Genomic DNA, 27,575 nt, shown 5'->3' with positions numbered 1-27,575 from the left:
TACACCTAGATAACTGAGCGGCGGGGAGGCGATAAGTCGCAGCAATTGCGCGTGCCAAACACCTCATCACCTGAGCTGCTCGGATCTGGGAAGGGCACAAAATGCAGGCCCAACCAAGAGTCTGTGCCTCTGAGGACTACCCGAGTGCCTGAACCTGAGCAGCTTGGACCTGGGAAGTACAGGCAGCCCAGGGCCGGCCACAGATGGTTCCCAGCGGAGCAACCTAGAGCCTGAGCAGCGTGGGCAGAGAGGCTACACGTGCTGTGAACGGGGGGCAGGCCCAGTGTGGCTGAGGCACTGCAAGCACACGCCAGTGTTACTTGTTTGCAGCATCCCTTCCTACCTCCCCTCAGCACAACTGAACAAGTGAGCCTAAAAAAAAAAAAAAAAGTGTCCTCCACCATCCCCTTTGTGTCAGGGCGGAAACCAGACACTGAAGAGACCAGCAAACTATAAGAAAAAGCTATAACAGAGGGAACCACCTTGGAAGCTACAGGCAATAGATTAAAACCCTGTGGTTACTACCAACTACATAGGAAGGGGCCTATAGATCTTGAGAAATATAAGTCGGACCAAGGAACTAGCCAAAAATGAACTGAACCCACAATACTCACAACAAAACCAGAGAAAGTCCTAGATATATTTTTACCATTTATACGATCATTCTTTATTTCTTTCTTTTTAATTATTTTTTAATTAAAAAAAATTTTTAAGTCCTCTATTATTCCTTTAATTTCCACTTTTATAACCGATTACTTTGCAAAAAAAAAAAAAGAAGACCCTATTTTTTTTAAAGCAAACTTTATATATTTTTTTTATAATTTTTTTGACCTTTTTTTTTTCCTTCTTTTCTTTAACATTGTATTTTTGAAATTCCAAACTCTACTCTAGATTTTAATTTTAGCTTTTTGGTATTTGTTATCAATTTTGTACCTATAGTTTTGTTTGTTTGTTTGTTTGTTTTTTATAATTTCTGTGACCCTTTTTTCTTTTTTCTTTTTCTTTTTCTCTGTATCTTTCTCTTCTTCTTTTAAATAACATTGTATATCTGAAATTCCAAACTCTACTCTAGATTTTTAATTTATGCTTTTTGGTATTTGTTATCAATTTTGTACCTGTATTTTTTTTTAAGATTTATGCGACTTTGTTTGTTCTTGTTTGTTTGTTTTTTTTTCTCTCTCTTTCTTTTTCTTCTTCTTTTTTTAACATTGTATTTTTGAAATTCCAAACTCTAGTCTAGATTTTTTTTTAAACATTTTCAGTCGGATTTTATTAAAAAAAAAAAAAAAGCAGCAGATCAACATTACAATTCAAGAACCTAATCTAAATATGCACTTGACAAGGAAGCACATCCAAATATGGAGTGAAAAAAATTTTCCAAAAACCATCAAACGTATCATCTCCAAATACATCACTTCTGCAGGCCTTTTGTTGAGTGGAATCATAAACAAAAACAGAAGATTTATTGCTGTGAAAACAAATCTGTAGTACAGTAGTATGAATCTTGGGTGTTAAGTAAGCATAATCAGTTGAATCAAGTTAGGAAGTTGAAACTCTAATAAGAAATTCGTGTGTGTGTGAGCAAAGTCTGTAAGCCAGTTGACCCAAGAGCAACTGAGATATCTAACTTGTTCACCGAGACCAGACACCACTTTAAATCTCCATTTTTTGAGGGCAATTAAAAATTACTATTCCGACAGCCCACAAAGCAAAAAAAAAAAAAAAAAAAAACCTGTAGAAAGCAATTAAAACTATGTTCAAAGAGCCACTTTTTTCAGCTCAATTTCAGCACCCCAAGGAAAAAAAAAAACATCCATGACTATCACAGATGAAAACAGAATAAATGTCATTGGAATCAGTTACTTTTCCCCACTGAGGTATAAAATCTATATAGAAATTTGATACTATACTATAACAAATTGTACTTTTCATAGTTCTAATTTCCTTTAAACCCTGTTTAATATAGTTTGTTTTTTAAATTGTAAAAATGTTTTCATGATTCTGAATCTGGTTCCAGTTCATTTATTTTTATATCAGTATTTAATATACTGGCTACCAGTTCTAATCAGAAAAAAAATCTTAGACGTCTCTTCATTATGATAGCACAGTCAGCGGAACTCACTGCTGTGCACGCAAACCATAAAAGGTGCAGCTCTCTGGAAAGCACAGTTCGCAGACTGTTTCAGTCTGAGTATTCTTTATGATGATTCTTGATGACCGACTCTTTCAATCTTGTAAACATCAGTGTGCACAGTCTCGCTACTACATAGTTGCATGTCCTGGGACAGGAAGGCTGGTTCACAGCTAGTGGAAGCGAGGGCAGTCTATAAAGTTTTAATGGCTGATAAACCTTACATCCTGCAGAAGGAAAGCACTTTTCCTTTTTTTGCTACTTAAGAATGTGGCAGAAATGTATGCTGAGGTAGCCCAGTCAGTCCTTACGTTTTCCTTTTTTTGTAAATTTGGTCTCAGAATATTTCTGGAAGGGTGACGTTCCGAAGAAGCCACTGCTGGGATCGGCTTCCGCTGCAGTCTCTGATGCTGGGCACCTGGCTGTCCTCGTCTGTGGCTTTGTCCAGGCACTGGTTACTGTTCACATGCTGCAGGGTCAATTTCACCGGGTCATAGTCCCAAAGCTGGTTGCCTTTTAGGTGGTGGCATTTGAGCATTGTGACTGGGCCATTAAGTTTGGAGACATCCAAGCAAAGGTCATCTGTACTAATTTCTTTGTTGGCAGTGTAAGAGAAAACCTGATTACCTCCCATACCATGACAGTTAAAAATTCCAACTTTTTCATTCTCTTTTCTAGCCATGTTATCTAGACACTGATTTGTTTCCACATTTCGTATCTCTCCCAAAGAGAAATAGTGACGTGGAATCTGAGAATCAGGATAAATATTCTCTAGGTACCAAGAGAATGGTCTGCATTGGAGTTTGTGCCTTAGACCAAGTCTTGATGATATATCTCCATAATCTACCTTTGTAACACCTGGAGAAATTATATAGAAGAAATTCTTGAATTCATCCATCCATACTTCTGCAAGTCGTCTGTTATTTTTATTGATAATCTGCCCCGTGCCTCCTGGAAACGTGTAGGGTGTAGCTTTCCGAAACACATGTCCAACATGTGAGCAAGTAACAATCTCCAAAGTTCCTCCACACTGCCAAATCCTAAAGGAAATTTCTAGGTTTTCTCCTCCCCAAATATCCATTCCAGCATCATATGTTCCAGTTTCCTGAAAGTAATCTCTGTCTATTGAGAAAAGGCCTCCTGCCATTGTAGGTGTTCTCACAGGAAGAGTCCGATCACCTTTCCTTCTGTCCATTTCTCTTTGGGGAACAGGATACCAGCGAAAGTTGAGCTTCCAGTTGAACCCACCATAGGTCATGTCAGAACCTGCCATGTACTCGAAAGTGTCATCACTGATCACATCTATGATGGGACAGACCACTGTCTTCCTGTCGTGTTTGATCCTGGCTAAGAGAGGCTCCAGCCACCCCACTGTGCACTCACAGTGCGCATCTAAAAAGGTGGTCACTTGGCCTTTAGACACAGCAGCACCTTTTAACCTAGCTCTGATCAATCCAGAACGCTGCTCCATTCGAATGACGTGAACGGGTACTTTTAATTTTTTCACTTAACTCTCTAGAGGTCTTTTTAAAAAGTCTCTTTCACTGGCATCATCTACTAGAACAATTTCTTCTAGCATGTGCCTTGGTGAGTGATTAATGATGCTATGGACAGTTCGCAGAAGTGTGCTCCAAGCCTCATTGTGGAAAACAATCACCACACTGGTTGTAGGAAGGTTATTTGGATACACCTTTGTTTTACACCCTTCTAACCTAACATCTGGTAGAGATCTGTTGAGTGCAATCATCTCACTTGCCATTAAATTGAACTGATTGATTTTAAACATGTCTTTCATCTTTTCTTGATCCTGTTTAGGAATGACGACTGGTTTCCCCATTTCTCCAGGACCTTCATGAGGCTTTTGTACTGGCTCTAGAACATCCCCAGCAGGAAGTCCTCTCTCTTTTTTTTCATCACATTTGTTGCATTCACTGAAGTAAAGCAGCAGGAACATATCCAAGAGTACCCAAATCAAGGAGGTGGCTAGGACCACCTTGCAGTATGCAAATTTTCTCATGGCACTTTAAGTCAAATGCAAAATTTTAAAATATATATATATATATAAATATACAAAGATTACAAAAATTATTCCAATCCAGTTTCATCAGAAATCACTTTCATAACCCCAAAGTGGCTTTTCAAATGAATTCACATCCCAAATCCACATGTCCCACATCTCCTGCTCGCTCCGCACGCGGCGGCAGCGGTATCGGGTGCTCCTCGAGGCCAGCCCCAGCGGTCGCGGCGCGGTCCCACGGGCCGCATCGCGGGCGCTACTCTCGGGCCGCCGTCCGCAGCGCCGCCTTCTCAGCCACTCTCTACTCTAGATTTTTAACTTTTGCTTTTCGGTATTAGTTATCAATTTTGTACCTATATTTTCTTTATAATTTTTGCGAAATTGTTTGTTTTGTTTGTTCATTTTTCTCTCTTTCTTTTCCTTCTTCTTTTCTTTTACATCATATTTTTGAAATTCCAAACTCTACTCTAGATTTTTAATTTTTTATTTTATGTATTTGTTACCAATTTTGTACCTTTAAGAACCCAATCATCAGGACCCATTTTTCACTAGGGAGCGAGATTACTGGCTTAACTGCTCTCTCTCCCTTTGGACTCTCCTTTTTCTCCACCAGGTCACCTGTGTCTCCTCCCTAACCCCTCTCTACTCTACCCAACTCTGTGAATTTCTGTGTTTTCCAGACGGTGGAGAACACTTAGGGAACTGATTACTGGCTGGATCTGTCTTCCTCCTTTTCATTCCACCCATTTATCCTCCTGGCCACCTCTGCCACCTTCCTCCTTCTTCTCTTCTCTGTATAACTCTGTGAACAACTCTGAGCGGTCCAGTTGTGGAGTGCACATAAGGAAGAGATTACTGAATAGCCCACTCTCTCCTCTATTGATTTCACCTCATCTCATTCGGGTCACCTCTAACTCCCTCCTCACTCTTCTCTTCTCCATATAACGCTGTAAACCTCTCTGGGTGAAACAAGTTTCAGGGCAAGACATACCAAGCAAATTCTCCAGCAGCAAGGAACACAGCCCTGAGCTCCAAGATACAGGCAGCCCAAAGTCACCCCAAAACCATAGACATCCCATAACTCATTACTGGACATTTCATTGCACTCCAGAGAGAAGAAATACAGCTCCACCCACCAGAACACCGACACAAGCTTCCCTAACCAGGAAACCTTGACAAACCACCTGTACAAACCCACACAGAGCGAGGAAATGCCACAATAAAGAGAACTCCACAAACTGCCAGAATACAGAAAGGACACCCCAAACTCAGCAATTTAAACAAGATGAAGAGACAGAGGAATACCCAGCAGATAAAGGAACAGGATAAATGCCCACAAAACCAAACCAAAGAGGAAGAGATAGGGAATCTACCTGATAAAGAATTCTGAATAATGATAGTGAAATTGATCCAAAATCTTGAAATCAAAATGGAATCACAGATAAATAGCTTGGAGACAAAGATTGAGAAGATACAAGAAAGGTTTAACAAGGACCTAGAAGAAATAAAAGAGAGTCAAAATATAATGAATAATGCAATAAATGAAATTAAAAACACTCTGGAGGCAACAAATAGTAGAATAACAGAGGCAGAAGTTAGGATTAGTGAATTAGAAGATAGAATGGTAGAAATAAATGAATCAGAGAGGATAAAAGAAAAAAGAATTAAAAGAAATGAGGACAATCTCAGAGACCTCCAGGACAGTATTAAACGCTACAACATTCGAATCATAGGGGTCCCAGAAGAAGAAGACAAAAAGAAAGACCATGAGAAAATACTTGAGGAGATAATAGTTGAAAACTTCCCTAAAATGGGGAAGGGAATAATCACCCAAGTCCAAGAAACCCAGAGAGTCCCAAACAGGATAACCCCCCCAAGACACATATTAATCGAATTAACAAAGATCAAACACAAAGAACAAATATTAAAAGCAGCAAGGGAAAAACAACAAATAACACACAAGGGAATTCCTATTAGAATAACAGCTGATCTTTCAATAGAAACTCTTCAAGCCAGGAGGGAATGGCAAGACATACTTAAGGTGATGAAAGAAAATAACCTACAGCCCAGATTATTGTACCTGGCAAGGATCTCATTCAAATACGAAGGAGAAATCAAAAGCTTCTCAGAGAAGCAAAAGCTGAGAGAATTCAGCACCACCAAACCAGCTCTCCAACAAATACTAAAGGATATTCTCTAGACAGGAAACACAAAAACGGTGTATAAACTTGAACCCAAAACAATAAAGTAAATGGCAATGGGATCATACTTATCAGTAATTACCTTAAACGTAAATGGGTTGAATGCCACAACCAAAAGACAAAGACTGGCTGAATGGATACAAAAACAAGACCCCTACATATGTTGTCTACAAGAGACCCACCTCAAAACAGGGGACACATACAGACTGAAAGTGAAGGGCTGGAAAAAGATTTTCCATGCAAATAGGGACCAAAAGAAAGCAGGAGTAGCAATACTTATATCAGATAAAATGGACTTTAAAACAAAGGCTGTGAAAAGAGACAAAGATGGTCACTACATAATGATCAAAGGATCAATCCAAGAAGAAGATATAACAATTATAAATATATATGCACCTAACACGGGAGCGCCACAATATGTAAGACAAATGCTAACAAGTATGAAAGGAGAAATTAACAATAACACAATAATAGTGGGAGACTTTAATACCCCACTCACACCTATGGATAGATCAACTAAACAGAAAATTAACAAGGAAACACAAACGTTAAATGATACAATAGACCAGTTAGACCTAATTGATATCTATAGGACATTTCATCCCAAATCAATGAATTTCACTTTTTTCTCAAGTGCTCATGGAACCTTCTTCAGGATAGATCACATCCTGGGCCATAAATCTAGCCTTGGTAAATTCAAAAAAACTGAAATCATTCCAAGCATCTTTTCTGACCACAATGCAGTAAGATTAGATCTCAATTACACGAGAAAAACTATTAAAAATTCCAACATATGGAGGATGAACAACACGCTGCTGAATAAACCAACAAATCACAGAAGAAATCAAAAAAGAAATCAAAATTTGCGTAGAAATGAATGAAAATGAAAACACAACAACCCAAAACCTGTGGGACACTTTAAAAGCAGTCCTAAGGGGAAAGTTCATAGCAATACAGCCCTACCTCAAGAAACAAGAAAAAAGTCAAATAAATAACCTAACCCTACACCTAAAGCAACGAGAAAAGGAAGAAATGAAGAACCCCAGGGTTAGTAGAAGGAAAGAAATCTTAAAAATTAGGGCAGAAATAAATGCAAAAGAAACAAAAGAGACCATAGCAAAAATCAACAAAGCCAAAAGCTGGTTCTTTGAAAGGATAAATAAAATTGACAAACCATTAGCCAGACTCATCAAGAAACAAAGGGAGAAAAATCAAATCCATAAAATTAGAAATGAAAATGGAGAGATCACAACAGACAACACAGAAATACAAAGGATCATAAGAGACTACTATCAACAATTATATGCCAATAAAATGGACAACGTGGAAGAAATGGACAAATTCTTAGAAAAGTACAACTTTCCAAAACTAGACCAGGAAGAAATAGAAAATCTTAACAGACCCATCACAAGCACGGAAATTGAAACTGTAATCAAAACTCTTCCAGCAAACAAAAGCCCAGGTCCAGAAGGCTTCACAGCTGAATTCTACCAAAAATTTAGAGAAGAGCTAATACCTATTCTGCTCAAACTCTTCCAGAAAATTGCACAGGAAGGTAAACTTCCAAACTCATTCTATGAGGCCACCATCACCCTAATACCAAAACTTGACAAAGATGCCACAAGAAAAAGAAAACTACAGGCCAATATCACTGATGAACATAGATGCAAAAATCCTTAACAAAATTCTAGCAATCAGAATCCAACAACACATTAAATAGATCATACACCATGACCAAGTGGGCTTTATCCCAGGGATGCAAGGATTCTTCAATATCCACAAATCAATCAATGTTATACACCACATTAACAAATTGAAAAATAAAAACCATATGATTATCTCAATAGATGCAGAGAAAGCCTTTGACAAAATTCAACATCCATTTATGATAAGAACTCTCCAGAAAGCAGGAATAGAAGGAATATACCTCAACATAATAAAAGCTATCTATGACAAGCCCACAGCAAACATTATCCTCAATGGTGAAAAATTGAAAGCATTTCCTCTAAAGTTAGGAACAAGACAAGGGTGCCCACTTTCACCATTACTATTCCACATAGTTTTGGAAGTTTTGGCCACAGCAATCAGAGCAGAAAAAGAAATAAAAGGAATCCAAATTGGAAAAGAAGACGTAAAACTCTCACTGTTTGCAGATGACATGATCCTCTACATAGAAAACCCTAAAGACTCCACCAGAAAATTACTAGAACTAATCAATGATTATAGTAAAGTTGCAGGATATAAAATCAACACACAGAAATCCCTTGCATTCCTATACACTAATAATGAGAAAACCAAAAGAGAAATTAAGGAAACAATTCCATTCACCATTGCAACAGAAAAAATAAAATACTTAGGAATATATCTACCTAAAGAAACTAAAGACCTATATATAGAAAACTATAAGACACTGGTGAAAGAAATCAAAGAAGACATTAATAGATGGAGAAATATACCATGTTCATGGATTGGAAGAATCAATATAGTGAAAATGAGTATACTACCCAAAGCAATTTATAGATTCAATGCAATCCCTATCAAGCTACCAATGGTATTCTTCACAGAGCTAGAACAAATAATTTCACAATTTGTATGGAAATACAAAAAACTTCGAATAGCCAAAGTGATCTTGAGAAAGAAGAATGGAACTGGAGGAAACAACCTACCTGACTTCAGGCTCTATTACAAAGGCACAGTTATCAAGATGGTATGGTACTGGCACAAAGACAGAAATATTGATCAATGGAACAAAATAGAAAGCCCAGAGATAAATCCACACACATATGGACACCTTATCTTTGACAAAGGAGGCAAGAATATACAATGGATTAAAGACAATCTCTTTCACAAGTGGTGCTGGGAAAACTGGTCAACCACTTGTAAAAGAATGAAACTAGAACACTTTCTAACACCATACACAAAAAAAAACTCAAAATGGATTAAAGATCTCAACGTAAGACCAGAAACTATAAAACTCCTAGAGGAGAACATAGGCAAAACACTCTCTGACATACATCACAGCAGGATCCTCTATGACCCACCTCCCAGAATATTGGAAATAAAAGCAAAAATAAACAAATGGGACCTAATTAAACTTAAAAGCTTCTGCACAACAAAGGAAACTATTAGCAAGGTGAAAAGGCAGCCTTCAGAATGGGAGAAAATAATAGCAAATGAAGCAATGGACAAACAACTAATCTCAAAAATATACAAGCAACTCCTACAGCTCAACTCCAGAAAAATAAATGACCCAATCAAACAATGGGCCAAAGAACTAAATAGACATTTCTCCAAAGAAGACATACAGATGGCTAACAAACACATGAAAAGATGCTCAACATCACTCATTATCAGAGAAATGCAAATCAAAACCACTATGAGGTACCATTTCACGCCAGTCAGAATGGCTGCGATCCAAAAGTCTACTAGCAATAAATGCTGGAGAGGGTGTGGAGAAAAGGGAACTCTCTTACACTGTTGGTGGGAATGCAAACTAGTACAGCCACTATGGAGAACAGTGTGGAGATTCCTTAAAAAACTGGGAATAGAACTGCCTTATGATCCAGCAATCCCACTGCTGGGCATACACACTGAGGAAACCAGAAGAAAAAGAGACACGTGTACCCCAATGTTCATCCCAGCACTGTTTATAATAGCCAGGACATGGAAGCAACCTAGATGCCCATCAGCAGATGAATGGATAAGAAAGCTGTGGTACATATACACAATGGAGTATTACTCAGCCATTGAAAAGAATACATTTGAATCAGTTCTAATGAGATGGATGAAACTGGAACCTATTATACAGAGTGAAGTAAGCCAGAAAGAAAAACACCAATACAGTATACTAACGCATATATATGGAATTTAGAAAGATGGTAACAATAACCCTGTGTACGAGACAGCAAAAGAGACACTGATGTATAGATCAGTCTTATGGACTCTGTGGGAGAGGGAGAGGGTCGGGAGATTTGGGAGAATGGCATTGAAACATGTATAATATCATGTATGAAACGAGTCGCCAGTCCAGGTTCAATGCACGATACTGGATGCTTGGGGCTGGTGCATACCCCAGAAAGAGGGTATGGGGAGGGAGGAGGGAGGAGGGAGGAGGGTTCAGGATGGGGAACACAGGTATACCTGTGGCAGATTCATTTCGATATTTGGCAAAACTAATACAATATTGTAAAGTTTAAAAATAAAATAAAATTAAAAAAACAAAAAACAAATAAAACAACAACAACAACAAAAATTTTAAAAGGTCCAAAATGGAGTAACTAATGCTAAGCCCATATCAGCCAACCAAGACTTAATAAAGTGAAAGAAAGTGAAGTCGCTCAGTCGTGTCCTACTCTTTTTGACCCCATGGACTGTAGCCTACCAGACTCCTCTGTCCATGGGATTTCCCAGGAAAGAATACTGGAGTGGGTTGCCATTTCCTTCTCCAGGAGATCTTCCCAACCCAGGGATTGAACCCAGGTCTCCTGCATTGTAGGCAGACGCTTTACAGTCTGAGCCACCAGGGAAGTTCTAACCTAATGCCTAACCTAATTAATTGCATGCAGTTTTGGTTTCTCACAGGGATGTAACTTTTCACTAGTCCGTCTCGAATTATCTGGTCAGAACTAGTGAGATGATCTGCCTGGTAGACCCCTGCTTTTCAGGAAAGTGACCTGGCCTGAAACAATCCACTCTTTGATAGAATAACTTTGCCATGCCTCCTTCTGCCTATAAAACTCCTCCATTTTGTACAGCTCCTCAAAGCTCCCTTCTACCTTCTATGATGGTATGCTGTCCATTTCATGAATCATTAAATAAAGCCAATTATGTGGACTTCCCTGGCGGTCGACCGGTTAAGACTCCACACTTAACCATGTGGAATCACTGCAGGGGGCCTGGGTCCAAACCCTGGTGTGCGAACTAAGATCCTGCATGCTGCAAGGTGTGGCCAAAAGAAATAATAACAATTTTAAAAAATAAAGCCAACTAGCTTTAAATTTACCCAGTTGAATTTTTACTTTTAGCAATAGGAATTCTGAGAGGAGAGGAAATTTCTCTCAGGTGCCTGTCAAATTTTTCCAGAAGAGTCAGCCACAGTCCCTTTACCAGAAGACTGAGACTAGCAGTGGGCAAGGTCTGGCAGCTGGGCTCCAGGGGACAGTTCTGAGGGCCCAGCCCAGGCTCATGCATGGCACCTGTCGCACAGATACCATGGCTGGGCCTGGTGGGGAGAGAGACTGTCTGGCTATGGTGGGCAGAGGGTCCCCACTCAGTCAGCTCCCCCCAACCCCGGCCCTGGTTTTTAGGTGGCCAAACTAGGCTGGAAAGAATGGTGGGAGCAGGGCTCAAGGATGAGCTGGAGAGGCCTCCAGATGGGTTATTGTCCCTTTACTTCTCTGGGCCTCAGCTTCCTTATATGTAAAATGGGAACAGAGGTGTATGCCTCAGTGGCTTGAAGGAGGAAAATAAAGTACATAATACTAGGACATATCAGCCATTCGGTAAACAGTAGTTCCATGTCTCTCACCCTCTCTCATCCTCTCTCTCTCTCTGCTTTCCTCTTTCTCTTTGCTTTGCTTCAGAAAGGCTTTCTGATCAAAGAAATCATAATGCTGAGAAACCTGGAAAACAAACACCTAGATTCAACAGAGTAAAACAGAGGGCCTTTCAGCTCTCCCTTCTGCCTTTGTAATTCATTCACGGAGTTCAGCACTGAGGATGGGATGTTTGCCTTGCGACAGTGGCAGCAGAAGAACAGCTGTGAAAATTCAACATCTCACTTGGAACACAAGCCACCTTCCTCATGAATCTGCATTAGAACTCCACACTGGGACCTTTCTCCAGGGTCTTTCCTCTTTTCGGCTACCCCACCAATCTGCCTGCAATGCAGGAGACCTGGGTTTGATCCCTGGGTCAGGAAGATCTCCTGGAGAAGGGAATGGCAACCTGCTCCAGTATTCTTGCCTGGAGAATCCCATGGACAGAAGACCCTGGCAGGCTACAGCACATGACACTGCAAAGAGTCGGACACGACTGAGAGACTAACACTTAACACACACCCCACCTCTATCATCCCCTCTCTTCTACCAGCACTCACCAAGGGGTTGGGGTGCTCACAGGTAGTGATGGCAGAGTTCATGGCCGCTTGAGGTCTTCTCTTTTTGCCTTCCTCTCAGAACAGAAAAGAAACGAAGCCGCTGCTAGAGAGGAAGATTAACTTCTCACAGCCTGCCAAAATAATAAGAGAGAGGGAAAGATGAGGATCCAAGAGGGTGGGGCCTCCAAGCCCCACCTACTGGTCTCTAACAGACATCCCCTCCAGCCCTCTTAGGTCACTTCAGGGGACCGAGGTACATCCAGTGATCGTAAGCGTTGCATCATTTGAAAAGTGTGGGTAGTTGCAGAGAAGTTAATGATCCCCCATGGCACCAAGGAAACAAATCAGGGGGCAGCCTGTTGAGATGTGGCAGGACAGCACTTTCTGGAAACCAGGTTCCCAGGGGCAAGAGAAGAGGGGGTGAGTCTCTGGGCCAGACAGAGGGGCTTTTCTGTTTTCTAAAGCTGATTTCTAGTGACTGGTTGAACTGGAATGTAAACATTGCAAAAGTGACACAAGCAGCCTGGCCCCTGAGATACACTGACACAGCCGTTAGGCAGGGACTGCTGGCCCTAAATGCTGACCTGGGAGAGGCTACTAAGGCTCATGGGTGGAGCAAAGACCTCAGGTGAGAGGCTGAGAAAAAGTGCTTCTACAACTTGGGTGCCTGGCTCCCTAATATGTAGAAACTTCTAGTAAGCTACCTATTGGAGAGACAAATCCAGGAAGGCAGTCTCAGTCTTATCCCACACAGAGTACTAAAATGCTCCTCTAAAATTCTCAGTAAACCCCATTCCATGAAGTCCAATGGGGTTCCCAGGTGGTGCTAGTGGTAAAGAACCCGCCTGCCAATGCAGGAGATGTAAGAGATGTGGGTTCAATCCCTGGGTTGGGAAGATCCCCTGGAGGAGGGCATGGCAACCGACTCCAATATTCTTGCCCAGAGAATCCCATGGACAGAGAAGCCTGCTGGCTACAGTCCACAGGGTTGCAAAGAGTCAGACACAACTGAAGCAACTTAGCGTGTATGCACATGAAGGCCGATGTAAACAAATACCTGTTATTCATAATGATGGAATGTTCTGGAACAGATAGTACTGGGACCCACGTTTCAGGAAACATGTAGTGGGACCTACATAGACACTGATAGGAGTCCGTCCAAGAGGAAGCCCTGCAAAGCAAAACAATGAGAAGTTTGACATGGGAGGGGACAGAGCTGATTAAGCTATAATAGAAAAACCAAGGTCAGAAGAGAGTCAACGGTCATTAAGTAGTTGACCTTTCAGTTCAGTTCAGTCGCTCAGTCAAGCCCAACTCTTTGCAACCCCATGAATCATAGCATGCCAGTCCTCCCTGTCCATCACCAACTCCCAGAGTTCACTCAGACTCACATCCATCGAGTCACTGATGCCATCCAGCCATCTCATCCTTTGTCATCTCCTTTTCCTCCTGCCCCCAATCCCTCCCAGCATCAGAGTCTTTTCCAATGAGTCAGCTCTGTGCATGAGGTGGCCAAAGTATTGGAGTTTCAGCTTTAGCATCATTCCTTCCAAAGAAATCCCAGGGCTGATCTCCTTCAGAATGGACTGGTTGGATCTCCCTGCCATCCAAGGAACTCACAAGAGTCTTCTCCAACACCACAGTTCAAAAGCATCAATTCTTCGGTGCTCAGCTTTCTTCACAATCCAACTCTCACATCCATACATGACCATAGGAAAAACCACAGCCTTGACTAGATGGACCTTTGTCGGCAAAGTAATGTCTCCGCTTTTGAATAAGCTATCTAGGTTGGACATAACTTTCCTTACAAGGAGTAAGTGTCTTTTAATTTAATGGCTGCAGTCACCATCTGCAGTGATTTTGGAGCCCAGAAAAATAAAGTCTGACACTGTTTCCACTGTTCCCCCATCTATTTCCCATGAAGTGATGGGACCAGATGCCATGATCTTAGTTTTCTGAATGTTGAGCTTTAAGCCAACTTTTTCACTCTCCACTTTCACTTTCATCAAGAGGCTTTTTAGTTCCTCTTCACTTTCTGCCATAAGGGTGGTGTCATCTGCATATCTGAGGTTATTGATATTTCTCCCAGATATCTATATTCAAGCTTGTGTTTCTTCCAGTCCAGCGCTTCTCAGCTTAGCACCCCCCAAATAAAGTCTCTCACTGTGTCCATTGTTTCCCCAGCTATTTGCCATGAAGTGATGGGACCAGATGCCATGATCTTCATTTTTGAATATTGAGTTTTAAGCCAGCTTTTTCACTCTGCTCTTTCTCCTTCATCAAGAGGCTCTTTAATTCCTCTTTCCTTTCTGCCATCAGGGTGGTGTCATCTGCATATCTGAAGTTATTGATATTTCTCCCAGAAATCTTGATTCCAGCTTGTGCTTCATCCAGCCCGGGATTTCACACGTACTCTGCATGTAAGTTAAATAAGCAGGGTGACAGTATGCAGCCTTGACGTACTCCTCTCCCAATTTGGAACCAGTCCATTGTTCCATGTCCAGTTCCGACTGTTGCTTCTTGACCTGCATACAGGTTTCTCAGGAGGCAGGTAAGGTGGTCTGGTATTCCCATCTCTAAGAATTTTCCAGTTTGTTGTGATCTACACAGTCAAAGACTTTATCTTTGAAGTAGTCAATGAAGCAGATGCTTTTCCGGAATTCTTTAGCTTTTTCTATGATCCAGTGGACAGCCCAGGATGGCCCATTCTCTGGGAGACTTCCTAGACATCAGGACCCAGGCATGGAAAACTACTGTCGCCTCATCCAGTCCTTCCAATACACAGACGAGCCCAGTGTGTGGGAGGACCTATCCAGGATGCCTAGTTCCTGCTCTAAGGATTGCATCCTTTATCACAGATTTTTTTTTTTTTCCCAAATCTCGGCCCTTTGGTCTCTAGTTATTGTTGACCCTCCAGACTACTTAAGTGGAGTTTAGTTGAAAGGCAGGTGCTTGGCTAATACTCTAGACCCACTGAATCTGAGTCTTTGAGGGGATGGCTCAGAATCTGTTTTTAACAAGCACCCCAAGTGACTGGTGTGACTGCAAGGGACTCCCAAGGTGGAGTGAGGTTGGGGCAGGGACGTGGGAGGGAGCGGGTTGACTGTGGCATATCCACCCTGGGAGTGGGCTCTCTGCAACCTAACCCCCGAGCCCCTGAACCTCTGTTCCCCTAGAATGAAACTGCTAGATTGTGGATGCTGGGCTCAGTCTGTCCCTTGGGCGGTGTAGATGAGCCCTTTCCTGTGTAAACAGAGGCTCACCTCTGGCTGTTACCTCTCCCTCCTAAGCTCCCACCCTCTTTAGAAAGAGAAGACCATGGTCCCCAGTGCTTCCCCATCTCTCAGCCACTCTCTGAGGTTGGCAGTTTTTTCTGGGTGGTCAAGAACTTAATATTCATCCCCTGTAAAGGTCACCAAGCAGAGACCCTGGGTTTGGGACTCAGCTTTAACATGCACCCCTTTGGGGACAAAAGGTAGGGAGCCTTTCTATCCCTCGGCAGCCCAGAGCAAACATCAGAGTGTGGCGATTTCTGACACGTGAAGTTTTGTGGTTTCTTTCAGATCCTTTTTGAAGAAGCCTTCGATGTGGCAAGTTTCCTGGACAAAAGTGAAGCTCCAGGCACATCTAGCCCCAGGTGAGGAGGGGTATGAGACTGTGTGTGGGTGTCCCTGTTGGGGTGTTTAGGACCCTCTCCCTTGCAGCCTCTCAGAGGGGAGCATAATTCAGTGGAAGTTCTTGGAAATCCACTTTTTCCTGTGATTCAGAAAAGGCTGGTCCTAGGATTGTGCCATTGCCCTGGGGAGGATCTTCTCTGGGGCTTCTTCAGCAGAGACAATTCTTCTGTTGTGACCCAGGGCTGAGATACATCAGTGAGTTGTCAACTCTAGTGATTTGCACTGTCTCCTGGGGTGAGGTGGCCGTGGGTGGGTTACAACAGTCAGTCTGGTTTAAGAGGTGGACAGAGAGAGTCTGGGCCAACATGGAAACAGGCCCCATGCCTGAGCCTTGGGGTGAGTGACAGAGTCTCTGAACTGCACAAGGGGAGAAGCTGTTTTTACAGTGCTGATGGGAAGGATGTAGAAGGAGGGATGACCCCCTGAAGTCGGAAGAGCATCTGGGGAGATTTTAAAACAAGAAGTAGCTTGGTTTTTTTTAAACACACACACACACATAAAAAACAGTTGTGTTTTCTCAGAAAGAGAGAGTTTAGGACTAAAATGTCCTTGCTACTTTGAAAAGCTGTGGTCTTACAGCCTAAAGGCACAGCCCCCTCAGATACCTGGTTAAAAAGAGGTGACCAGTGATTAAGACCCGACACTCTCTAAGCAGAGGGCCGGTTTTGATCCCTGGTCAGGGAACTAGATCCTGCGTGCTGCTAGTAAGACCCACACAGCCAAATAAATAACATTTTTTTTTTTTTTCTTTAAGAAGCAAGAACATGTAGCTTTCTGCCTTGGGAATGAGGTGACATTCATGTTCTCATGATCCCAAAGAACATCTTCATTTTTTCTGAGGCCTGTGGCTCCAGCCCAGAGCCCTGGGGGCCTGCAGGCAGATGAGAGGTCAGCGACTTAGCTGCCACCCCCCTCCCCCAGCCCAGCCCAGCCAGACTTGCCCAAAATCTCAAAGCGATTTTCCGTGGTGACTCTTCCCGGCTGTGTTAAGTTTGATTTTGCGGAAACCGGCTGGAGACAGACATTGCTGTCTCTTTGTTGGGCTTGGGCTATGTAAACAATTTCTTTGAAAAGTGGCCAAAGTGTACTTGGCAAATAATTTTGTTAACTACTCACCCTGCTGGTGGAACAGAAAACAACCAATCAGGAAAAAAAAAAATTTTTTTTTTTGTCTTTCCCTAGAAAAGGCAGAGGGTTGCTGCCAGGGTTCCCAAGCTGACTGTGAGGCCTCATTCCAGCAGGAAGTGAGGTCAAAGCACCACAAGCTGTCTGGCCTGATTCATAGTCCTGTTGGTAGGCTTCTCCCCTTGTTCCAGGAAACAGCAGGAAAAGAATCTTCAGGGAAGCCTCTGTGCCAGGGCTGGCGTTTCACTTTAGACCTCCTGAGCCAGAGGCATGTCAAGGGACTGACCTCGATCATGCCCTGTGTTTCCTGAGCCTGGGAGGTCACGGGTGGGAGCAGAGCCTGACTTTGGGTGGAGAGGAAATCTTGCTCCTTGTTCCCCAGGACACAGCTCAGAACACTGAACTAGGACCCATGGGCCAGCCTCCCTGTAGTCTTGCTTCCCCAGCAGCTTCTAGACATGATGCTGGAACTGGGGCTGTGCAAACCTTCCACAGAAGGCCCTGGGCCACCTTCTGGAGGGTCCAGCTGCGTGCTTCAAAGTGGTTCTCATTGTAATCCAGATATTTTTAGATGGTGCAAGCAGAGGTGGAGATTGAGGGCAGGATGAGAAGCGGGCAACAAGAGGATGAGATGGTTAGATGGCATCACCGAATGAATGGACATGCATTTGAGCAAACTCCGTGAGATGGTGAATGACAGCGAAGCCTGGCATGCTGCAGTCCATGGGGTCCCAAAGAGTCAGATACGACTTAGTGACTGAACAGCAACAACAAAGCAGAGGTAAAAAGTTAGGATTCTAACGGCTGTTTCTTCCTCCTTTCTGCTGATAGTTCCAGGCTGGCTGTCTAAAACTCAAAAAATCCGGAGGACAAGTTTCAGCTGTACATGCAGATCGTCGATTTTTTCAAAGACTTTTGCTGTGTTGACACTCAAGTCAAACAGGTAGGATGGAGCAGGGTGCAGTCAGGCCTTGGCTCGCCTCCCCTCAGATGGTGGGCTCTGGAGGGGAGCACTGGCTGCAGCTCCCCCAGTTCACACCACGGGGGAACGTTCTTCCATGGATAGTTGACTTTAGTCTAGTTCATCTTGTGGAAGGCGGATGTCCAGGGAAGAGGCAGGGGGATGCTCTTCAGGGCACATCCGAGCCTGGGAGCCTCGAGGCAGGAACCAGACCTCAGAGGCCTGGCCCTTGGCAGGCATTCCTACATGTGTGATTTCTCGATGCCTTTTGAGAGGCTGAACTAGTTCATCACTTTCTGAGACACTGGGGTAATATTTGCTGTCGGCTTTTGAAGGATATTAATTTCTGCTTCCAAAAAGCTGACTGTGCAGCCCACCGTGACATGCATGTGGGGGTCTTGGGTAGAAGGTTCATTCCTGGAAGTTTCCATGGGAAGGAGGGGGTTATTCATGACTTGCCAAGGAGACAGCCCCTTTCAGATTCAGAGCCATGGATTTTGCCACTGATTTAGCAAAAATATAGCTGTTTATTTTAAAAGGTACGTGATAGTGATGAAAAGTCCAAAAATAATCAGGGCAGCTTTTCAGTGTGGCCCTTTTCCTGCTTACCCTTCCCTTTCCTCTGCTGAGACCACTTGGAGCCAAGGCCGTTTCCTGCAGTTTGCTCTCTGCACCCCCCACCAACCCTTGGCTGCCAGCCCTGACCACTGAGTCCCTTGCTCTGGGCACAGTGAAGTCAGGTCACTTTACCAAGGCTTTGAGAGCAGATGGATGGGACAGTCTTTGTTTTCCCCACTTTGTTACTTACACAGAGCAGGAAAGAAAGAACTGGCAGGACTGGAGCTCATGTAAAGCAGAGGCGCTCAGACTTGACTCACCTTGGGAGCTCATTGGAATGCAGATTCCTGACGTCCCCGCACTCAAGATTTCCATTCAGTATTGTGAGATGTGGCCCCGGGAATCTGTGTCTTGAACAAGCTGCCCAAGAGTGTCCTCATGTGGGAGGCCTCAGGCCTTGGTATAGGGTGTGTAAAGAGGGCAACTGCATTCTCTTCCCCATTCATCCCAGTGCCTGTATTGGTTTCCTAGGACTCATGTAACAAATTACCACAAACTCAGGGGCTTAAAACAACAAAAATTTATTCTCCCAGGCCCAGTTTTGGTGTTGATCTGCCGTGCTCCCCCTGAAAGCTCTAGGGGAGAATTTCTCCTGCCTTTTCCCAGCTCCCGGTGCTCCCAGCAGTGCCGGAGATCCTGCACTTGTAGCTGCATCGCTGCCTCCGTCTTCTGTGATCTCTGTGTCCCTCTCATCTTGTAAGGACACCTATAGTTTGGATCAAGGGCACACCCCAAATCCAGCATGACTTCAGCTTACAGCCTTAGTTAATCACATCTGCACAGACTCTAGTTTCAAATAGGCTCCAGGTGGGCATGAACTGGGGGAAATGCTACTCAACACACTTCAGCACCCAGTCCCAGCAGACACCTCTTAGCAGCCTAGCGATTTCACAGATCTGCAGCTAAAGAGTCCCTCATCATCGTGTGCAGGGGCTTAGAGATGGTTGGATGGCATCACCGACTCAATGGACATGAGTTTGGGTGAACTCCGGGAGCCGGTGATGGACAGGAAGGCCTGGCGTGCTGTAGTTCATGGGGTCGCAAAGAGTTGGACACGACTGAGCGACTGAACTGAACTGACTGAAGGAAGCAGAACGTTTGGAATGACATTCAGGCACTCTGTGAAAGACTCCAGTGTGTGGCTCCCTCCCCTGATGTTTGGCCTCAGGGCATCCTCCACATTCCAGCTCCCCCTTTTCTCAACCTTTGCCACCATTCTCACCCTAAACAAGGGGTCCAGTGATTTTCCTTTGACCAGTTCTTCCCTCTCTTGGATACTCTGGCTCTGATGTGCCCACCCCAATCAGGAGGGCACAGCAGATGAGGACCATTCTCTGGAGCTTCATTCTCAGAATCACCCCCAAACTGGCCCCACATCCATGAGATAGTTGGCTGGATTAGGGGTGCTTCCCAAGGCTCAAGGGAATCAACCCCTAATGAGAAGCGCTAACAAACTACAGGGGTGATTTTCTGCTGGGGTGGGATATGCAGGAAGAACACAAACCCAGGAATGTTCCTCTTTAGGGGAAGAGGTAAAGGGGAATCAGGTTAGCTGATGTCATCGTTAAGGGAATGAGAAACACTTGCTAAATTAACATAATGCTGTTTCTTTTCAAAATGGTCCCCAAATAGCTAACCCATGAACGGTGTTCCTTGTTCCTATTGCATTCCCTCCCCCAAAGGCAATGGTCATGACCAGTTTCTTATTCAGTCATCCAGAAATATTCTCCAGCTCCTTATATAATCTATCAAATACAAATGGTATTCCCAGTTGGCGCTAGTGGTAAAGAATCTGCCTGCAATGCAGGAGACCCAGGTTTGACCCCTGGGTTGGGAAGATCTCCTGGAGAAAGAAATAGCAACCCACTCCAATATTCTTGCCTGGAAAATCCCAGGGACAGAGAAGTCTAGCAGGCTACAGTCCATGGAATCGCAAAGAGTCAGACACAACTGAGCACACACACATCAGACACAAATGGTAGCCCACCATACACACTGCTCTGGACCGCGCTCTTTGGAAATCATGTGTCCCACAGAGAAGGAGCCCATTCTTTTTATTGGAAGCAGCTGCAGAGTATTCCATGGGTGGGTGCATCGTGGTATAATTCATCATCCTCTGTTGAGGGCATTTGGATAAAGCTTTAAGATTGCCCCTGTCTCGCTCATGGGTTCTTAGAAATCCCCAGGAGAGGAGAGAAGCCAGTTCTACTGTATCCAGGAGAAGCTCCTCTGGGGACGGTAGAGTACAGACTTGAGTGAAATGGAAATGGACTCCCTGCCCCTCATTGCTCGTAACTTCCTGGCTGGAAGCTGGAGGAGAAGATACCGCTGAAGAGATGTGGGGGAGAAGCAGAGGGAGGAGGCATGCCTCAGATGGTGGGGCCATCTCCCCCGCCTGAGGCCTGGAGCCCTCAGATAAAACTGGAATACTCTTCTACTGCTGTTTTGAAAGAACCGGACCTTCCTGTCAACGATGAGATGATAACGTTCAGGTGCACGGAGATGTTTGATGATGAAGATCTGTGATGTGGGAGGGCTGGAAGCAGGAGGGGATGGAGGAGGCTGGTGGTCTCCGGCTTTGTGTTCTGGCAGCCCAAGTGGCCCCTGCCTTGGCGTTTTGGAGTGGGCTGCCCCGATGGTTGTAGTTTCTGGTTGTTATAAAGTATTTAAGAATAGTGTGGTTGTGTGTCGGTCTTTCAGGGTTGTTTTGAATGAGGTGCTGGCCTTCTGCAGGGCACACACATGCTCCCGCTGTGCTCCTCTTCACGGGGTACCAGATGCACCCGAGGACCAGGCCGTGAGTCTTTCAAAAGCAGGACGGCCAGGATCTGTCCCATGACACTGGGTACTTGCAGCACACCTGCTTCAGGGCATTGTGTTGATGAGTTTTAGAGAGCTCTGGCGTCCACCCCACATCCTGCAAGCTCTAAAAGCCCAGGAGCAATGCTGACCTCAATCTTGTGCTCCAGGACACCAAGGCAGAATCACCTATATCTGCTTCTTCTGACAATAAAGACTCCTGAATGAAGTCCATGTCAGGTCCCACAGTGCTCACAATGCTTTTTGCTGAGGCTGCTGGGCAGAATGCATCAGTGCCCTTGGGGTGTGTACTGGGGGTGTCGGTTATTATTACATGTCAGCTTGGCAAGGCCATGGTACCCAGGTACTTGGTCAAACATTTTTATAGATATTTCTCTAAAGGTTTTAGGTGTGTGTGTGTGTGTGTTTTTAGAAGATATTAACATTTAAATCAGCAGACTTTGAGTAAAGCAGATTACCCTCCATAGTGTGGGTGGGCCTCATCCAATAAGTTGAAGGACCGAATAGACTGCACCTGCTACCCCATGGCCCGGAATTCTCCAGGCCAGAATACTGGAGCCTTTCACCTTGGATCATCCCAACCCAGGGATCGAACCCAGGTCTCCCATATTGCAAGCAGATTCTTTACCAGCTGAGCCACAAAGGAAGTCCAAGAATACTGGAGTGGGTAGTCTATCCCTTCTCCAGCAGAGCTTCCCAACCCAGGAATCGAACCAGGGTCTCCTGAATTGCAGGCAGATTCTTTACCAACTGAGCTCTCAGAGAAGCCCTAACCTCCCTCAGGAAGAGGGAATTCTTCCAGTGACTGCCTTCAGATTCCAGCTGCAATTCATTCCAGCCTGCATGGCCTGCCCTGCAGACTTCAGACTTGTCAGCCTCCACAATCACCTGAACCCAATCCTGAAGTCAATCTCTCCATCTGCCTTCCCCATATGTGTGTGTGTGTACATATATATATATATATATATATATATATATATATATATATCTGTAGACATATATGTATAGGCACAGATATGTATGTATGTACACACCCCCCGTATTGGCTCTGTCTCTAGAGAATCCTGACTAATCCATTGAGGATGCAGAGACAGCAGGTTCACCTGGCTCTTACAGTTTATAAATCATGACAACAGTGGCTCCACTCCACTGAAGGCCTTTCCAAGGCTTTGGCTCTTTCATGTCCCTGTGAGAACCTGAAGTGCAGGTTAAGTCTTAGGGTCCAAACCTGGTGCATCTGACCCGCACCCCCAGTGCTCACTGCCTCACCATACCATCCTGTGATGCAGTCTGACTCCAAGGACTAGCACTGGGCATATGCAGGGACTGTAGCTTTGCACACCCTTCAGTGTCTACAGGGGCTTCCCAGGTGGCACTAGTGGTAAAGAACCTGCCTGTCAAAGCAGGGGAGGTAAGAGAGGTGGGTTCCATCCCAGGGGGCAAAGATCCCCTGGGGGAGGAAATGGCAACCCACCCCAGTATTCTTGCCTGGAGAGTCCCATGGACAGAGGAGCCTGGTGGTCTACAGTCCATAGGGTTGCACAGAGTCGGACACGACTGAAATGACTTAGCACAAGCTCAGCGTTTCCCAGTGGCAGGGGCCTGGAAGGAAGGGGCCTGATTGGGAGGAATCTGGATGGGAGGAACCTGGATGGGAGGGGTCAGGAGGCCTCCTACTTCTTTTCGGAGGAAGAGAAATGTTACTGTCATCTTTCAGCTAACAGCCCCATCTCTGTTCCCTACCCCACCCAAAGCCTCTGCCTCCCAACGCATCAAAATACTGCCTCGAGGCTTTCTTCGTGGACACCGGGCTGCCCTTGTTTGCCCTGATTTGCCCTGGTTTACCCTGGAGATCGGAGGGCTGAGCACGGTAAGGATGTAGCTTGAGGCTAGACCTCGCTGACTCGCTGACGGGGGTCACAGCACACTTGCCCTGGCCTTAATCTAACACTTATCTAACTCTGCCATCATGTGTGGGGTGCAGAGACGCTCAGGTCGACAGGGTACCTCCCATAGTGGGTGGGGTGAGGAGCACACTGGGTGGGGGCGGTGCAGAAGGAGCCTTCTCACAGCCGGGTGTCTGTGGCCCTCCGGGGCCCCTCTTCTGAGTCCCAGGGGCAGAGCGAGAGCTGGCGCACTCCCGCTTCACCTTCCCTGGGCCAGAAGGGGAGGTACTGGGCACAGGAGGATGTGCAGAACCTGGTGCTGATCCCCCAGGGGAGGTCGTAGACCTCCAAGGCCTTCGTACTCTCCTCAGACTCCTCCTGGACTTGATTCCATGCCAGAAGGCCTCTCTCCTCCAGACTTCCTAATAGGAAACAGCGAGCGAGGTCAGGACTGGGCCCCAAAGGAGCTGGCGGACCTGGGCAGGAGGAGCCTCTGGAGAGACCAGTTCGCAATGCCCTGGTCCTGCCGGCAGCTCCTCCTTCTCCTCCTCCCAGCCCACCCCAAGAATCAGCTCAGCTAAACTCCACCCAACTCAACTCAATGGATGTGAGAGTTGGACCATAAAGAAGGCTTGAGCGCCAAAGAACTGCCGCTTTAGAGCTATAGTGCTGGAGAAGACTCTTGGGAGTCCCTTGGACAGCAAGGAGATCCAACCAGTCCATCCTAAAGGAAAACAACCCTGAACATTCATTACAAGAACTGATGCTGAAGCTGAAGCTACAATACTTTGGCCACCTGATGAGAAGAGCTGACTCACTGGAAAAGACCCTGATGCTGGGAAAGATTGAAGGCAGGAGGAGAAGGGGACGACAGAGGATGAGATGTGTGGATGGCATCACCTACTCAATGGACATGAGTTTGAGTAAGCTCTGGGAGTTGGTAATGGACAGGGAGTTCTGGCGTGATGCAGTCCATGGAGTCACAAAGAGTCATAGGTAACTGAGTGACTAAACAACAGCAACAACTCAGCTCATCACCAGGAGTTTCTGAGCTCTAGGGTACGACCTTCTGTGAACCACTGTTCTTTCTTCCTCTTCCAGGGTGGACCTTTCTATGTTTCAATGTTTCTGGAATGCATGTGTCTTTTATGTTTGGTGGAGAGAAGAAATGTGGAAAACAGAATATCAGAATAAGCAGGAGTTACTACATACAGAGGTCCTTTCAAGAAACTGTCGGAGGACCAAGAAGGGAGTATGAAAAGCCACCAGTGAGGACAACTCTGCACCCTTCCCCGGACACATCCTCAGCACTGATGGGTTTGGTGTGCTCACCGTCACACTCAGTGCCCTGTAGTGTAAGGGTCTGTGATTGTGTCTCCCTTTCCTACAAGCCTGTGAGGCTCCAGAAGGCCGGGCATGTCCTGCTGCTCTCTGTACGCTCAGTACAGAGCACCTGGAGCACAGCACACCAGCTATGGCTTTGGTTGGGATATGAATCTATACTGTGTTCTCTCCCTCCCCAGCTAGACTGCAGGCTCTAAGAGAGCTGGGGCTGTGCCTTTTGCGCTTTGCTTCTGGTATGTTTCCCACCTTGTGGTCCTTTTATGGGCTGAACTGTGCTCACCCACCCACCCCCAAAATCATATGTCGAAGGCCTAACTCCTCACGTTCCTCAGAATGTGACTATATTTGTAGACAGGGACTTTAAATCACCCCACCCAGACCCTGGACCTGCTCAGGGTATGCTGTGGCCAGCCTCACATGGGAACCAGGGCTAGGGAAGCAACACGGCTGGCCCTAATGCTGACTGTCTACCCAAACTGCCAGCTTACAGGGCAGAGATGAGCCCTACCAGGGATGGTGTTGTCCAACAGAAATCCCAGAAATCCACCAACAAACATGCCCGTGGTCAGCAGCACCTGGATGACTTGGTCCAGCTGAAGAATCCCTACAGTGGAGACAAAAGTGACAGGGATTACAAAATGGGCAGAGGATCTTGACAGAGACTTTGCCAAAGAAGATGTCCAGATGACCAACGAGTACATGAAAGGTGTTCAGCATCACTGACAGCAGGGAAATGCAAATCAAAACCACAGTGAGACATTCATCTCACACCTGTGAGGATGGCTTTTCCCAAAAAGAACTGAGAAGTGTTGGCAAGGGTGTGGAAAAATAGAAACCCTTATGCATCATTGATGGGCCTGTAAATTAGTGCAGCCGTATGGAAAACAGCATGGAGTTCCTTAAGAAATTAAAACAGAACTACCATTCAGTTCAGTCACTCAGTCGTGTCCGACTCTTTGCAACCCCATGAAATGCAGCACGCCAGGCCTCCCTGTCCATCCATATGACCCAGCAATTCCACTTCTGGGTATTTATTCAAAGAAAATGAAAACACCAACTCAACAAGACACATGCACAGCCACATTCACAGTAGCATTATTTACAACAGCCAAGATATCGAAACAACCTAAGTGTTCATCAGTGGATGAGCAACTAAAGAAAATGTGTATGTTTACAATGGATATTATCCAGCCATAAGGAAAAGAATGCAATGGCGCTATTTACACAACATGGATAGACCTTGAGGGCACTGTGCTGTGAAATAAATCAGAGAGAGAAAAACAAATATGTATGATCTCACTTATTATATGTAGACTCTTAAAAAAATGATAAAAACTCATAGAAAAAGAGATCAGATTTGCAGTTACCAGAAGCGGGAAGTGGGAGAAGAAGGAGGTGCTGGAGGAAGGTGATCAAAAGGTACACACTTCCGGTTATGAGATAAGGATGAGCAGTGTAATGTACAACATGAAAACTATGGTTAATGCTGCTGTATGTTAACCATACAGTTCTTAACAGAATAAACCCTAAGAGTTCTCACTACAAGGAGAAATGTTTTTCTTTTTTCCCCCACTTCTTTTTATTGTATCCATGTGAGATGATGGGTGTTAACTAGACTTATTTTGGTAATCATTTCACAATGGATGTACATCAAAACTTTATGCTGTATACCTGGAATCATACAGTGATGTATGCCAGTTGTATCTCAACAAAACTGGAAATAAGTAATGGCGATGTAATGTACAACATGGTGACTATAGTTAATTTAAAAGAAGTGACAGGAATTGCCAGGAACCAAGGGCCCCACTGGCTCTGCTCCTGGAATGGTCACAAGTCTAGAGGATGGAGAATCACCTGTGCGGAGCCTCTCTGGGTTCTTGTTCACCCAGTTGGGAATGGCAAGCCCACAGAAGATGGAGAAGCCGAAGATGAAGAGGTTTCTGGATGAGTTCAAGTCCACGTACTGCAAGAGAGAGGCCCGGAGCCATCAGCACCTATACTGAACACCAAGCACCCCTCTAAAGTGCCCCCTGTTCGCCCATCACTGGAGGCTGGAGGGGGAGGTTGGATTCAGAGGGCACAGGCTCTGGGTCAAGTCCCAACTCCCCCTTGACCCTGAGAGCTGAGGGGTTTGGATAATTCGATACAAACGGATCCAATTTTGTTTTTCAGAAGTTTGGATGTCCCTGGTTACTTCTTCCCTCCATTTGGGGCCGGTGCATTTGCTGGGACTAGAGGATGCCCTTCTCCCTTGTCCCCGGGCTGTTCCATTCATCTCCATCCCCATGGGCTCCTCTCAGGAGATGCAATGCTTCTGCTTTTCCAAGGGTGCCTTGCCTCACCTGGAGATTGGAAATCCCCACGGCAGTGATGACCCCGAACATCACCAGGAACATGCCTCCGATCACGGGTGTCGGGATGGTGGCAAATGCAGCCCCGATCTTCCCAAATACGCCCATCAGGAGCAGCACGCAGCCTGCAGCGACAATCACCATCCTGCTTCCTACCTGCAGCACGCGGGGAGAAGGGATACAGATGGTGGCTGAGCTCCAACCAGGCCACATGCCCTGGAGACCTCTGCACTCTTCCTGGGGGATCACACACAACAGCTCCAGGGGACCTGCAGGAGGAGCCCCCTCTACTTCTCATGGGGCTAGGGAAAGGATGAGGGTGTGATCTTGGGTCCCAGCCTCTGCCC

At 45.1% G+C, this 27,575-nt stretch overlaps 2 protein-coding genes and 1 pseudogene across 6 annotated transcripts in view; all 3 read right to left on the bottom strand.

Moving 5' to 3' along the window:
* Positions 1 to 12,577, bottom strand: part of LOC113891174 (solute carrier family 23 member 1-like) — an 85,473-nt gene extending 72,896 nt beyond the window's left edge. The window contains exon 1 of one of the 3 annotated variants that reach the window (XM_027538918.1): positions 12,447 to 12,577. In XM_027538918.1, the coding sequence (XP_027394719.1) occupies positions 12,447 to 12,488 (42 nt within the window). In that variant the 5' untranslated portion in view covers positions 12,489 to 12,577. The remainder of the gene's footprint in view (positions 1 to 12,446) is intronic. The other 2 variants (XM_027538917.1, XM_027538919.1) reach the window with 2 other exon arrangements.
* LOC113891177 lies at positions 1,277 to 4,354 on the bottom strand (annotated as a pseudogene). Its single transcript, XR_003510682.1, has one exon. The product of XR_003510682.1 is annotated as a polypeptide N-acetylgalactosaminyltransferase 1 pseudogene (transcript).
* Positions 12,493 to 27,575, bottom strand: part of LOC113891175 (solute carrier family 23 member 2-like) — an 85,114-nt gene continuing 70,031 nt past the window's right edge. Inside the window, exons 9-13 of one of the 2 annotated variants that reach the window (XM_027538921.1) lie at positions 27,220 to 27,384; positions 26,732 to 26,840; positions 25,386 to 25,481; positions 13,504 to 13,617; positions 12,493 to 12,577 (exon numbers count right to left, since the gene is read on the bottom strand). In XM_027538921.1, coding sequence (XP_027394722.1) covers positions 13,511 to 13,617; positions 25,386 to 25,481; positions 26,732 to 26,840; positions 27,220 to 27,384 — 477 coding nt within the window. In that variant the 3' untranslated portion in view covers positions 12,493 to 12,577; positions 13,504 to 13,510. Of the gene's footprint in view, positions 12,578 to 13,503; positions 13,618 to 20,862; positions 23,956 to 25,385; positions 25,482 to 26,731; positions 26,841 to 27,219; positions 27,385 to 27,575 lie in introns of those variants that run through there. The other variant, XM_027538920.1, reaches the window with a different exon arrangement.

The sequence above is a fragment of the Bos indicus x Bos taurus genome, chromosome 4, assembly GCF_003369695.1.
Source record: "Bos indicus x Bos taurus breed Angus x Brahman F1 hybrid chromosome 4, Bos_hybrid_MaternalHap_v2.0, whole genome shotgun sequence".
Taxonomy (NCBI): Eukaryota; Metazoa; Chordata; class Mammalia; order Artiodactyla; family Bovidae; genus Bos; species Bos indicus x Bos taurus.
The sequence above is the reverse complement of the archived record's forward strand: the minus strand, read 5'-3'. Positions and strand labels throughout refer to the sequence as shown.